The 12,912-nt window shown below is 38.0% G+C and overlaps 3 protein-coding genes across 4 annotated transcripts; 2 read left to right on the plus strand and 1 right to left on the minus strand.

Moving 5' to 3' along the window:
- Positions 1–209: 209 nt before the first annotated feature.
- Positions 210–4,445, plus strand: L(1)g0007 (ATP-dependent RNA helicase l(1)G0007). Of its 2 annotated transcripts, none has more exons than XM_083037820.1 (4): positions 210–251; positions 613–2,247; positions 2,347–2,490; positions 2,576–4,445. In XM_083037820.1, exons 2-4 carry the CDS (start codon positions 661–663, stop codon positions 4,244–4,246), a joined length of 3,402 nt encoding a protein of 1,133 aa, XP_082893946.1. In that variant the 5' UTR covers positions 210–251; positions 613–660; the 3' UTR covers positions 4,247–4,445. The 2 variants fall into 2 exon arrangements, with proteins under 2 accessions (XP_082893946.1, XP_082893947.1); XM_083037821.1 differs by lacking the exon at positions 210–251 and adding an exon at positions 256–393.
- Positions 4,446–5,146: 701 nt separating this feature from the next.
- Positions 5,147–10,075, minus strand: Psidin (phagocyte signaling impaired). The gene is made up of 10 exons (XM_083037822.1): positions 9,698–10,075; positions 9,332–9,556; positions 8,979–9,232; positions 8,635–8,858; positions 8,200–8,509; positions 7,751–8,055; positions 7,383–7,641; positions 7,047–7,292; positions 6,338–6,949; positions 5,147–6,122 (listed from the first exon to the last, which is right to left on the minus strand). The coding sequence occupies exons 1-10, from the start codon at positions 9,759–9,761 to the stop codon at positions 5,901–5,903; spliced, it is 2,721 nt and encodes a 906-aa protein (XP_082893948.1). The 5' UTR covers positions 9,762–10,075; the 3' UTR covers positions 5,147–5,900.
- A 489-nt stretch (positions 10,076–10,564) lies between these two features.
- Positions 10,565–11,937, plus strand: LOC145935933 (replication protein A 32 kDa subunit). Its single transcript, XM_083037739.1, has 2 exons — positions 10,565–10,935; positions 11,299–11,937. The coding sequence occupies exons 1-2, from the start codon at positions 10,674–10,676 to the stop codon at positions 11,763–11,765; spliced, it is 729 nt and encodes a 242-aa protein (XP_082893865.1). The 5' UTR covers positions 10,565–10,673; the 3' UTR covers positions 11,766–11,937.
- Positions 11,938–12,912: the final 975 nt, after the last annotated feature.

Here is a 12,912-nt window from a genome sequence, read left to right on the forward strand (position 1 = left end):
TCACGGCGCGAAATAAAAGGCGCGTTTGCACATGCGCGTTGAGACTTCTTAAGGTCATAGAGTAGAAAAATTATATAAAGGCTATAGAACAAAATTATTCGTGTCAAAGTCGCGTCGGGATTGGTCAATTGTGTTTTTGTCCAGTCTCGAAATAAACCAGTCTGAATATAAACCATAAAGTTTCTCGTCCTTTGATTATTTTTGTTTATGGATCTCTGTGGTTTACACAGTGGTGAATAGGTTATTTTGTTGTGAGAACAATTTTAAGAATATTTCTTGAAATTATATAAATGTATCTTAACAAATTTGTAAAATATTTAGTGCATTTCGATTAATTGCTTTGTGACAATTTTGTAAAATAATGCTATTATTTTTCTGACAATTATTGATCTCGTGAGAACATCCTTTATGTATTCCTTTATATGAAAATTCTTTAGATCAGTTAATGATTTTAAAACATTAATTTTTTATATTTAATAATTAAACATTAAATTTCTCTAGATTTTAAATAAATTAATGTACTCGTTTCTCGATGTTATCATTTTTCTAAAAATATATTCTACTTATACTCAGCTGTAATATTTGACATAATTTAATTATATTTATTTACAGGAGACAGTAATACTCTACCGAAGTTTAGTTAAATATATTGAAGAAAGGATGTCGGATGACTCGAGCTTGTACAGATTAGATGGGACTGATGAAGCTCAACCAGTAGGTCTGATCATTCGTAAGAAAGCTTCAGATCATACTTTTAAGAAGCCTTCTCTGCTAGGCCTCGAGAAGCTTGCAGAACGAAAAAGAAGAGAACAGTCACAGGAACCTACCAGCTCAAAGTCTGACAAATCTGAAGGAAAGGACAGGAGATATCGATCCTATGAAGAAGAAACTCCTACTCACACCGGTGGTGTCAACACTGAAGCACAACGGAGATTAGAATCACGGCTCAAGCGTCAGAGATTGAACGCAGATGATAGAAGTTCTAGAAATTCACACAGAAGTCGCGAGAGAGACAGAGATAGACGAAGAGACAGGGACAGAGACAGGGATAGTCGGGGCAGAGATAGTGCGAGGCAAACGCCTCTCAGATTCAAAGATGAACCTCAGACACCTAAGTTCCGAACGAAGGATCCCACTTCCAAGAGCAATTGGGACGACGACGAGGACGAAGAACCGCGACGGTCGAGCTGGGATCATCCTACACCGAATATTTACGGCAACAGAGATGGTCGCGATAGCGTCAGAAGCGAATTTACTCCTTCCTACAAGTACAATCCTTGGAACAGAGATTTCAAGAGCTCTGGTGCCACTCCGCTGATAGAAGGAGAGGAGAAGGAATTGTGGGAAGAGGAGCAGCAAAGACTGGATAGAGAGTGGTACGCGTTGGACGATGGAGAGAACAACGCTTTTGCCAACGTGTCTGAGGAGTACACACAAAAGAAGGAAATGGAGCTGGAAGCCAGGAGACAGAAGCGCCTTTCGGCGCAACAGCGACAGATAAATAAGGACAACGAGCTGTGGGAGCGTAACCGCATGTTAACGTCGGGAGTTGTGAGCTCGTTGGATCACGACGACGACCCCGATGACGAAGGCGAGGCGAGAGTTCACTTGCTAGTCCACAACGTGGTCCCGCCATTCCTGGACGGTCGCATCGTGTTCACGAAACAACCAGAACCGGTCGTACCTGTACGTGATCCCACTTCCGACATGGCCCTGGTAGCCAGGAAAGGTTCTGCGCTGGTCAAGGCGTATCGCGAACAGAAGGAGAGACGTAGAGCGCAGAAGAAGCATTGGGAATTGGCTGGGACGCACATTGGCAACATTATGGGTGTACACGATCGGCGTAAAGATGATAAAGAGCATGCGGGACAAGAAACGGATTTTAAAGCCGGACAGAAATATGCACGTCACATAGGAGCGGGAGAGGTAACGGGGGAAGCTAAGCACAGATCTATCCAGCATCAAAGGAGAAGTCTCCCCGTGTTCGCAGTACGCCAAGAACTGCTGAACGTTATCAGGGAGAACAGCGTCGTTATAATAGTAGGTGAAACAGGTAGTGGTAAGACGACACAATTGACGCAGTATCTTCACGAGGACGGCTACAGTCGTTATGGTATGATTGGTTGTACTCAGCCCCGAAGAGTAGCCGCTATGTCTGTTGCGAAAAGAGTGTCCGACGAAATGGCCACTGCCCTAGGCGACAAAATCGGATATGCGATACGTTTTGAAGACTGTACTTCGAAGGATGTAAGTATAACAGTAGTAACACGTATTTCTCCTAAAATGTAAAATTTCTAAGTTTGTTTATAACCAGTAATATTATATAATTTGATCTTATTCTTGCAGACGATCATCAAATATATGACTGACGGTATTCTACTTAGAGAAAGTTTGAGAGAAGGAGACTTGGATCGTTACAGTGTTATCATAATGGACGAAGCTCACGAACGATCGCTTTCCACCGACGTATTATTCGGTCTTCTTAGAGAGGTTCGAGTGCCTTTTATCCTGTATTATGATAATCTAAATATTCTCTTCCCCGAAACAGCCCTTTTAATTTAAAAAATACTTACAGGTTGTCGCTAGACGGCATGATCTAAAATTAATCGTAACTTCCGCAACGATGGACTGCAGCAAGTTCTCCGCTTTCTTCGGCAACGCGGCAACGTTTCAAATACCTGGACGCACGTTTCCCGTCGAGGTGCTGCATGCGAAGAATCCGGTCGAGGATTACGTAGACGCGGCTGTGAAGCAAGTCATGCAGATTCACTTGCAGCCTAAGAGCGGCGACGTACTCGTCTTCATGCCTGGTCAGGAGGACATCGAAGTCACTTGCGAAGTTCTGAAGGAACGTTTAGCTGAGATCGAGTCAGCACCGTCTCTCTCCATCCTGCCCATTTATTCCCAGTTACCCTCGGATCTGCAGGCAAAGATCTTCCAACGATCCGAGGGTGGTCTTCGCAAATGCGTCGTGGCGACTAATATAGCAGAAACGTCGCTGACAGTCGACGGAATCGTTTTCGTCGTCGACTCTGGATACTGTAAACTGAAGGTGTACAATCCTCGAATAGGTATGGACGCTCTGCAAGTGTATCCCGTGTCGAGAGCCAACGCCGATCAACGGCAAGGGAGAGCTGGTCGTACAGGTCCTGGTCACTGCTACAGATTGTATACGCGAAGGCAATATTTGGACGAGTTATTATCGACTGGCGTTCCCGAGATACAACGTACGAATTTAGCTAACACGGTGCTCCTGCTGAAGTCGCTGGGAGTACAAGATCTATTGGCGTTCCATTTCATGGATCCACCGCCACAGGATAATATACTCAACTCCTTGTATCAGTTGTGGATTCTGGGCGCGCTCGATCACACTGGACGCCTGACCGCTCTCGGCCGACAAATGGCCGAGTTTCCTTTGGATCCGCCGCAATGCCAGATGCTCATAGTCGCCTCGCAACTCAACTGCACCGCGGATATCCTCATTATCGTCTCCATGCTGTCAGTCCCATCGATCTTCTATCGACCCAAGGGACGCGAGGAGGATTCGGACTCGGCGCGTGAGAAGTTTCAAGTACCTGAATCGGATCACCTGACATATTTGAACGTGTACAATCAATGGAAGGCGAACGGTTATTCGTCTTCCTGGTGCAACGATCACTTTATACACGCGAAGGCAATGCGCAAAGTGCGGGAGGTTCGCTCGCAGCTCGAGGAAATTCTGAAGCAACAAAAGATGGACGTCGTCAGCTGCGGCACCGACTGGGACATCGTCCGGAAGTGCATCTGCTCCGCCTATTTTCATCAGGCAGCGCGTTTAAAGGGCATCGGCGAATACGTCAACTGTCGTACCGGGATGCCGTGCCATCTTCATCCCACCTCCGCGCTATTCGGCATGGGCTTCACGCCCGATTACGTCGTATACCACGAGCTCGTGATGACCGCCAAGGAATACATGCAATGCGTCACCGCGGTGGACGGTCACTGGCTGGCCGAGTTGGGCCCCATGTTCTTCAGTGTGAAGGAGACCGGTCGGAGCGGTCGCGCGAAACGACGCCAAGCGATGCAGCATCTCCACGAGATGGAGCATCAAATGAAGGAGGCCGAAGAGGAGATGAAGGCGCGCGCCCAGGAGCAACTCGAACGCGAACAGGCGTCGGTCCGGAAGAAGGAAATATTAACGCCCGGCATCAGGGAACCGGGTACCCCAGCTCCGTATCGCAACACTCCCGGAAGATTAGGATTGTAATCCTAGGTTTTCCTACGTACAACATCTCGACATGCGTGCTGTTGCAAATATTTAATTACCTGACAAAAGAAAACAGACATTTTTTTCTCTGTAACGCGGTTCTGTTGTACAGAAATTGCTAGTACACGATAAATAGCAGTTGAAATTATATGTATATACCGTATATGTAATTAAAATCGCGGTAAGAACAACAATATAATTTAATAATTTATCATTGTGACGCTCTTCTAGCATGCATTTAGCATTATGAATTGTATCATCAGTGATAAAATTCTTGATCCTAATTTATCCTTTATTAGATTTTGCCATTCTTGCAAAATCATATCCATAATGTATGATTACATTATAGTCATTTTACTTTTCTCCCCCTATTCAGATAATAGAATCTATTTCCTGATTAAATACTAAATGGATAAATATACATGTGACAATTAAAAAATTCTTTAAATAATGATCATTGTACAGAGTACTATGTGTATAAAATGTATTAATGTTAAGCAAAATATATAATATTTTTTTGTAAATAAAACTTTTTATCATAAATTTTGGTGCGTAACTGTTCAATCGATGAAATGATTAGAAAGCATTAATATAGTTGATCCTCATGTTAGTCATGCGCACATCAATATGTTTAATGATTTTTAAAAATTTAACAGAATATCCATTCTTTTTTAACTAAAATAATTACACATAAATAATTACACATAAATAAATACACATAAGTACAAAATTTTCTGCAGTCGTTTTAGCAATTATAAAAAAATTCAATAAATAAATTGTCATTTATCGATTGTAATTCCATCAAATTGTTTGAATTATTGTTAATTTTTTTACCTCTAATTTATTAGCAATATATATAAGTGTAAAAAACTAGATGCAATTTATAAAAAATATATAATTAAATTCACAAAAATTTTAAAAAAACTACATAAAATGATTTATGAGCGAATATAGATTTTCTGTAAAAAAATATAAATAAAATTATTTTATTTTAATGAAGAGATGGCACGTAACTAAGATACATAAGCCATACTTTAACACATTCATTGTCAAACATATTCTTTCCGTTCACACCAAGATTATTTTATATTAGTAAAATTCATTGTAATAAGCACATGTAATCATTTTTACAATTTTAATAAATAAAACTATTAATTTGTTTGCCAATGTACTTTGTTATGCTATTTTATTATTAAATTTAATCATAATCTTTATAAATGTAAATATTATACATTTTGTAACAATCGTATGATGGTCACTGGTGACTGGCACTGAGTTTTTTGTTTACGCCTCGATGAATGTGTTAAACTTAATTCTTTAAAAATGTTTAAATATAAAAATTCTACATACTCTATAAAAGAGCATTGGATTATTTGTTTAAAATTTTACACATACATACACTTGTTATTTTAAAGAATTTGAGGACAATGATATCGTTATATAAAATTGATTGAATGATAGTGTATCAAAATAATTGTGCAATACTTTGCAGACACAAATAAAGGTAGATTCAAGTGTTTTAATCAGCATTAAACGATTCATTCATTATTTATAATTGATGGAGGCTAATAATTATGTACAGAACTCTTGAGTCATTTTTGAAAATTACGAAATAGACGGATATTGTTCTTTGTACAAATATTGTCAAATAGTTTCAGCTCTTTAAATTACTTAAAAGCCTTAATATAGACTGAGTGCGAGATTTGAGGGATCTGCAACTTTGCCTGAGACTCGCTTGCCCGCGTTTCATAATGGTGACACATACATCATCTTTCTCATCCAAACCTGTGTGTAATTCATATTTTTCAAATGCTGTTAAGATCGCATCTAAATTTTCAACTCTCTCAGAGAGTAACACGGCTACTTCCCTCCAAACCTGTATATAATAGAATAAATAATCATTATAAAAATTAATTATATTCTATTAAAATTTTATAAATATATATTATTTTAATAATTAACAATAGCCATATTTGCGCACAAATGTTTGTCGTATTTAATTCCATGTATATAATATGTTGTAAGATTATATCAATAATACACTTTAATTTAATATTAAAAATTAATTTTCTAGAAAACACACATATTTACCTTAGTCTCATTAGTCTCATTTATCATGTTCGATTCGATTTTTTTATTACATTTCTTTTTATTTTTCTTCTGCGAAGTACGTGGTTCCGATTGTACTGCACATACACTACATATAGCGCTAATGATCGCTAGAGATTCGCTGCAAGTTGAGGCTCTGAGTAAAAAGTTTTTAAAAGATACTGGCGTATCCCGCTCGGGGATGGGTAATGTCTGTAAGCAAAGAGACGTTCGCAGCATTTGTATGCAATCAAAGTCCGGACAAGGAGACTGAGAGAGCGAATTTGCAAGGCACGCTATAGTCCTTAATTGCTCAGAATAATGAGCTTCGCGTAATCTTTCTACAGCGTCTAGCGGAACCAATATTTTGCATGGTCTGTTCCGTTTTCCATCCGTGTCAAATTTTTGTAATATTTTTGGAATAATTTCTTCATCCAACTCTTTAAGCTCGGCAGATATTTGAGAAAGAAAAATTGAAGATGATTTAGCACTTGCTGCCAAAATACGTAATATAGCATTTCTCGCTGAAAGCAGTCTTAACATGCATACACGGGTTTCCTCTTGCATTCTTGGATCCTTCTCGTTCTGATTAAGTGGTTCCCATTCACGAACAACCTATTTAATGTCATAATTTATAAAATTTATCACTAGTCAAATTTGAGTTTTAAAACTTCCTTAAATTATATCACATTTCTCAGATATCTCTATTCACCTCCAAGTCACGATTATCTCGTAGAGATGCCCATCTAATCGTATCGAGATGAGGTTGTATATGCATACTACTCAAAGTAGAAAATAAAGAGGCAGTGCTGTCGCACCAACATAAATCGAGCAGCATCTTATCTACAGTTGTCATAGCGAAGTGAAACGAATTATCTAATCGTTCTCTCAACTCTACAAATTCCTGAATTTTTATAAAACTCCCATATTTGTATGCAAATGTTAAATGATCTGCGCTCTAAAAAAGAAAAAAGCAAACCATGAATTAGACTTAAATAGATTCTTGTACGTTGTTTCTTAAATCTCTATTATACTTGAAAACACATACATCCTTATAGTTGGCTATGAAAAATTTCGCTGTATGATCAAGAGTTGTTGAGGCCAGAGGCAAGTTACCGAGAGGCGCGAGAAGAGGCGCGTAGAGATGACCCAGTGAATCTAGTTGAAGGTGTTTTACATCAAGTAATGCGAACGTATGATCAGCCGCGACCACTAGACCAGCCTCCAAGTAAATACGCACGAGCAAAATTTTGATGTGAAAATTTACAGGACTCGACAGAAGACCGTGTTCCAATAACGACATTGCCCTGTAAGTCCATCGTTTTAAAAATGTGCATGTTTTCAAAATATTATTAGCAATCTCTTATTAATATCACATAATTAGCTTTGATAGGATATACACAAATATATTATTACTTGTAAAGAAAAGATGCGTCATTAGTGTCAATCCATAATTGATGCAGCAAATGTGTAGCTAATAGAATGTATGGATCCGCTGGACAGAAATCAGTTGGCAATCTATCTTGCATTGGACATAATCCATTGCCTTTTTCATACAAATCATACAATCGCTTAATTAATTGTTCCTGTTTACTTCTGTCCACTAAAGGAGGATGATAAAAACCACAAATACGCCGTAATTGCTCCAAATGAATATGTCTTAGCATCTGTTGTGCAGTAGTTGGAAACTCGTCTGAGGTAACACCAATGTCTTCTTCAATCTATAATATATCGTAAATAGTATTATACTTAAAATAATTTCAAGATATTTTAGTTAATATTATTGGAACAGGAAATGTACTTGATGCATCTGACTTTAATATTTGTAATATTAATTTTAAAAATCCAAGTTTTGTTTTCCTTACCTTTTTAAATAATTCCATCTTTGCCTTGAGTGTAAGCAAATTTAAATATAATCGCAAGTCACCAACTACACAGCCTTTTTCTCCAAATTGAGCGAAATATTGACGCATAAAATCTACAGGTTGCAAACTGCACTGTAGATCTTCATTAGTATAGGCGCGTTCTAATAAATCTAAGCGAGCCAGGTATGGTGCACGAATTTTCTTTTCAGATGAATTAATAATATTGTTAAGAAAATCCAAGCATTCTGTCGGTTGTTGAAACTTTAAGGCCGCTGAGAGATAATTTTGATAAAATGCCCAATTGTCAATGCTACATAATAAATATAACAATTAAATTTCACATGCAAACGTTGAGTTATTTATATCAAGATACTATAGATACATATAAAACAATCTATGTAAGAAAAGAATATTGCAAATGAAGATTTTACTCACTTCTCTTTAATAAGTTCGCAGTACGCATTAGCAGCCTCAGGAAAGCGTTCTAGTTTTAATAAAATTGTAGCTTTTTGTTGCGGTACATATGAAAGATGAGAAGCTAAAGGACTAGACAATACATTTAATATTTCTTCATTTTTATCTTGCAATTCCAAAATCATTAAATAAAGCTGTACTTCTTGTTCCGCTTCCATTTGTCCTTCCCTCACTAATTTTAGGACCTAACTCAAAACAACTATATTAATCATATTCACAATGTCTATTTATGTAAAAACTAATAAACTCTCTGTAACTATGCGCAAACATGTGCAGTTACAAGAAATAACAATCAATAAACAAACCATTCTCTCTGCCAAAGGTAAAATAACTCCCCTTGCCAACTTTTGGTCCGCGTGAATAGCTTGCATCACTGTACTCATAACAGCCCAGAAATAATATGGATTCTTAGGTTTCATTTTATACAACGTGAGAGCAGTCTGCTGCTGCTTTTTATAATCACCAAGCCGAACGTACGACATGAAAAGATGCGTTAGAAGCTCCTCGTTATTCGGATCTGCTTTCGCAGCAGCTTCATAAACTTCGCTAATTTTGTCAGCTGAAAAATTCAATGCAAAGAATTGAATCGACAATTAACGAAACAATAAGATAATGTAAACTCTCGCATTCAAAATTAATAAGAGAGTTAAAGACTCACGTTGATGTATCTCCCTGTAACAAATAGTCATTGCTTGCAGGGTAGAATCCTCACACGGTATCTCAGACTGCACTTTGTCCATGATAACTTGGCACTCATTCTCCTTACCTAGCCGCAACAGGGCCAGAGCCTTAAGTACCCTGGCGCATTGATTGCTCGGGTGCTTCTTGAGCACCTTGTCGGCCTCCTGGAGCGCCTTCTTATTGTTGCCATTGTCAAGCCAGTCTGAAACCCAGAGAAGCCTCATTCTTGGTGCTGTTATATAACCTCGTCATCCTCGGTCTCGTGGACACGACCGGACGGTTCGACGGGGATGAACACGATGAATATCATATCCGACCTCGTCGTCGATGAAATTATACGTACCGTAAATCGGTCGCAAACGACGTTCGTTCACCGTGTTGTCCACATGGGTCTTAGACGCCATCATACTTTTTACGATAACATAAAATCAACAAACCGGAGTCACGAACAATCTCCGATCTTCCCGACTCATCTTCAACGAGGTTAAAGGCGGATTCGAATTATTCTGATTTTTTTTATCGCGCCTTCAATCGATCGCGAAAGGATTTTCGATCTCCGTTCTTTATAAAAGCATGAGTGTAAAAAAAGACCGGCAATGTAACACTAGGTTTGTTCTTTATATAACTGCACCCTGTTACATTTTTTCCTCAATAAAATGAGATAGTTATATGCGCAACCACGCGTTGAAGAGAAAAAGAAGAAAGAGAAAATAAAAAAATTAATAAATATAAACAAAAATATATATAAAATGTCTCCTATTAAAGTTAGTATCAGACTATGGAATGAAGATGAGACTTGATTAATCAAAAGCACGAAGAATCTTTTTTTTTCTGATTCGTCAAAGTCGTACGATTTTAATCTGATATAAATCTGTCAAATATATAGATCGTTTTGCACTTTCCTAGAATTCTTTGCATTTCAAATTGATATATATCGGGTTCTGAAAAAAAAGCATGTAATTTTCTTTTTATCGTTCTATCTTATCGTCTTCAAACCCTCAATAATTCTTCAATGGAGCATAAACCTCTATAGGCCGTATCACACTAGCGATTGCTGTTGGCGGTCGCTGTCGCAGTTGCGGTTGCTGTCGTGCGTCGACCAATCAGAGCGCAGCTTGCTGCAAGCCTTATCGCATATTTCTACAGACGATCTCTTTCTGTCATTGATGGAAATGCGACATTACTATTTAACCTAACTTTTATCCTACCTAACCTAATCTGTACTAACTTCGAGTGCGTTTCACGCGGGCAAATTCAGCCTTGTTTATACAACATAAACATATTTCGTTTCGAAAAGTTAAGCTCGCAAGATCGCAATCATGTGGAATGAAAGCTCCACGAATTTCGGAGGAGGATTTCTGGATGAAAGTACGCAAGGAGGAGGAGGAGGAGCCGGAAAAAAGGGCCCGCAAAGTAATGACAGAAGCATCGTCCCTGTAATGATAAAACATATCACATCATCCACCACGGGAGATTTGCAGATTGCCGGCAAAGCTGTAAATACTCTGACATTCGTCGGGATCGTACGTAATATCGAACAGGATACGACAAAAATCTCGTTCAGTATCCAGGATGACACAGGTGCTTTTGTATTCACATCATCTTATTTCTTATCTATCAGTTTACATTATCTTATCGTTTCAATTGTCAATTCAATAATTGACAATTGAAACGATAAGATAAAATTCTTTGCATTGAATTTTTTAACTGACAAAAAATTATTTCGATTTTAATAACATGTGTACATATATGTATATTTGCAAAAGATTTTGCTTCGATACAACTTGAATAAATTTATACATATATAGTAAAAATTCTTTATGCAATCAAACAATCTCTGAAACTTGCATATAATTATTTATTTGAATATTCTTATTTAATTAATTTATCTGATAAACTTTTATTGTTCGTAAACTTACTTTGATTTTTTATTTTATTTAATAGGCACTGTCACAGCTGTCATGTGGTTGGAGGCGGATAAGAATCCTTCAGACAGTATTTGTACACAAGTTAATGCGTATGTACAAGTTTATGGACTATTACGCAATCAAAATAATCAACAACATGTGCTGATTCTGCGTATGCATCCTCTTAAAGACTTAAATGAACTAACATGCCACTTCATGGAAGTTATATATTTTATATTGAAGGCTAAAAAACCTGCGGAAGAATCCACTGCACCTCAAACATTAACATTTGATAGTACAATGAGCGGTATGTCACCTGAACAAGTGGCAGTTCTCGAAATTGTTCGTTCGGCAAATGAAGCAGAATGTGGTGTTGAGAAACGTAATATTTTGACACAAGTGCCGAAGCATGTTATACCTCGCTTAGATGAAATATTAGATTTTCTTCTTTGCGAAGGACACATTTACACAACAAGTTCAGAGGATTTCTTTAAAGCTACCTAAATACATACTGGATATTTAAGAAAAACTTATTTATATCTAATATGAGATATTAATTTAGTTTACATTTGTTGTACACATGCATTTGTTGTAATTTTTGCTTCTCTAGGTAAGGATAAGGAATTTAAAAAATACTTTCTTTTGGCAGTTTAACTAATATGAATGATAATTTTGTCAACTGCATAAATATATGTTTTTAATGTTAAATATTTAATAAAATATTTTTAGAAATATCTTTGAATTATTTTTGGAGTTTATTTTAATGCATAGGATAAATATATATATAGAAAGCTTCTATCTTTTTTATTTATAGATTCCATAAATTGAAATTTATTACTAATTCTCTTAGGGTGCATTTTTTTTTTTTTTTTTTGACGCTTAAACTGACGCTACAAATATTTGATCGATCAATCGGGATGGAGAAATCCTTATCTCTTTCGCTCTGATCAATCAAATGATTCAAATGATAGAAATGATTGAAAAATTCACGTGCCATAATAGTAGGAAGGAGGAATAAAAACACGGCCCACAGATCTAATAAAATATGTAGATGGAACATCAGCCACCGATATGCGCGCGCGTTCGACTTTAACCTTCAAGTGGCGCTGCGTCACGTAGTCGCGCGGCGGTCGGAATTCGGCGGCGCGGAGTGGGGGTGAGTGGTGGGGGGTGCGCCGTGCGCCGCGCGCGCATCCCCCCACCACTCACCCCCACTCCGCGCCGCCGAATTCCGACCGCCGCGCGACTACGTGACGCAGCGCCACTTGAAGGTTAAAGTCGAACGCGCGCGCATATCGACACGCGCTCTCTCCCTCTCGCCGTAAGCTAATCGACGAATCACTGTCGAGCATTCTCTAAAGTCCCTAGAACATATGGAGGCTAATCGCGGAATTTTCCAGCGCAACTTTGCGTAGAGAGTTTCCCTTCGTTGTCTTCTTCATCTTTATGGCGTATCGTTATCTAGTCCCCATGTCGGCCATTTTGCACGAAACATGTACGAGTCTCTCATCTTGTCCAAACCCACTATTCATGTCTGTCGTTTGAAACCTCACAACTTTGTTTTTAAAAATATATGCAGCATCGCGTGTTTTGCTGATATTTCATGCAAATAACCTAACGAATGTTGCGAGTTGAGATAATTATAATTTCT

The sequence above is a fragment of the Prenolepis imparis genome, unplaced genomic scaffold (genome assembly GCF_030444845.1).
Source record: "Prenolepis imparis isolate NDT839.2.m4 unplaced genomic scaffold, iyPreImpa1.0 SCAF_5, whole genome shotgun sequence".
Taxonomy (NCBI): Eukaryota; Metazoa; Arthropoda; class Insecta; order Hymenoptera; family Formicidae; genus Prenolepis; species Prenolepis imparis.

Excerpts from the sequence above, each read along its gene's own strand:
- LOC145935933 (XM_083037739.1), top strand. The coding sequence starts at position 10,674 with ATGTGGAATGAAAGCTCCACGAATTTCGGAGGAGGATTTCTGGATGAA. Across the intron at positions 10,936-11,298 it reads CAGTATCCAGGATGACACAG|GCACTGTCACAGCTGTCATG; the intron begins GTGCTTTTGTAT and ends TTTATTTAATAG.
- Psidin (XM_083037822.1), bottom strand. The coding sequence starts at position 9,761 with ATGATGGCGTCTAAGACCCATGTGGACAACACGGTGAACGAACGTCGT. Across the intron at positions 9,233-9,331 it reads TTACAGGGAGATACATCAAC|CTGACAAAATTAGCGAAGTT; the intron begins GTGAGTCTTTAA and ends TGAATTTTTCAG. Across the intron at positions 7,642-7,750 it reads GACGCATCTTTTCTTTACAA|GGCAATGTCGTTATTGGAAC; the intron begins GTAATAATATAT and ends ATGGACTTACAG.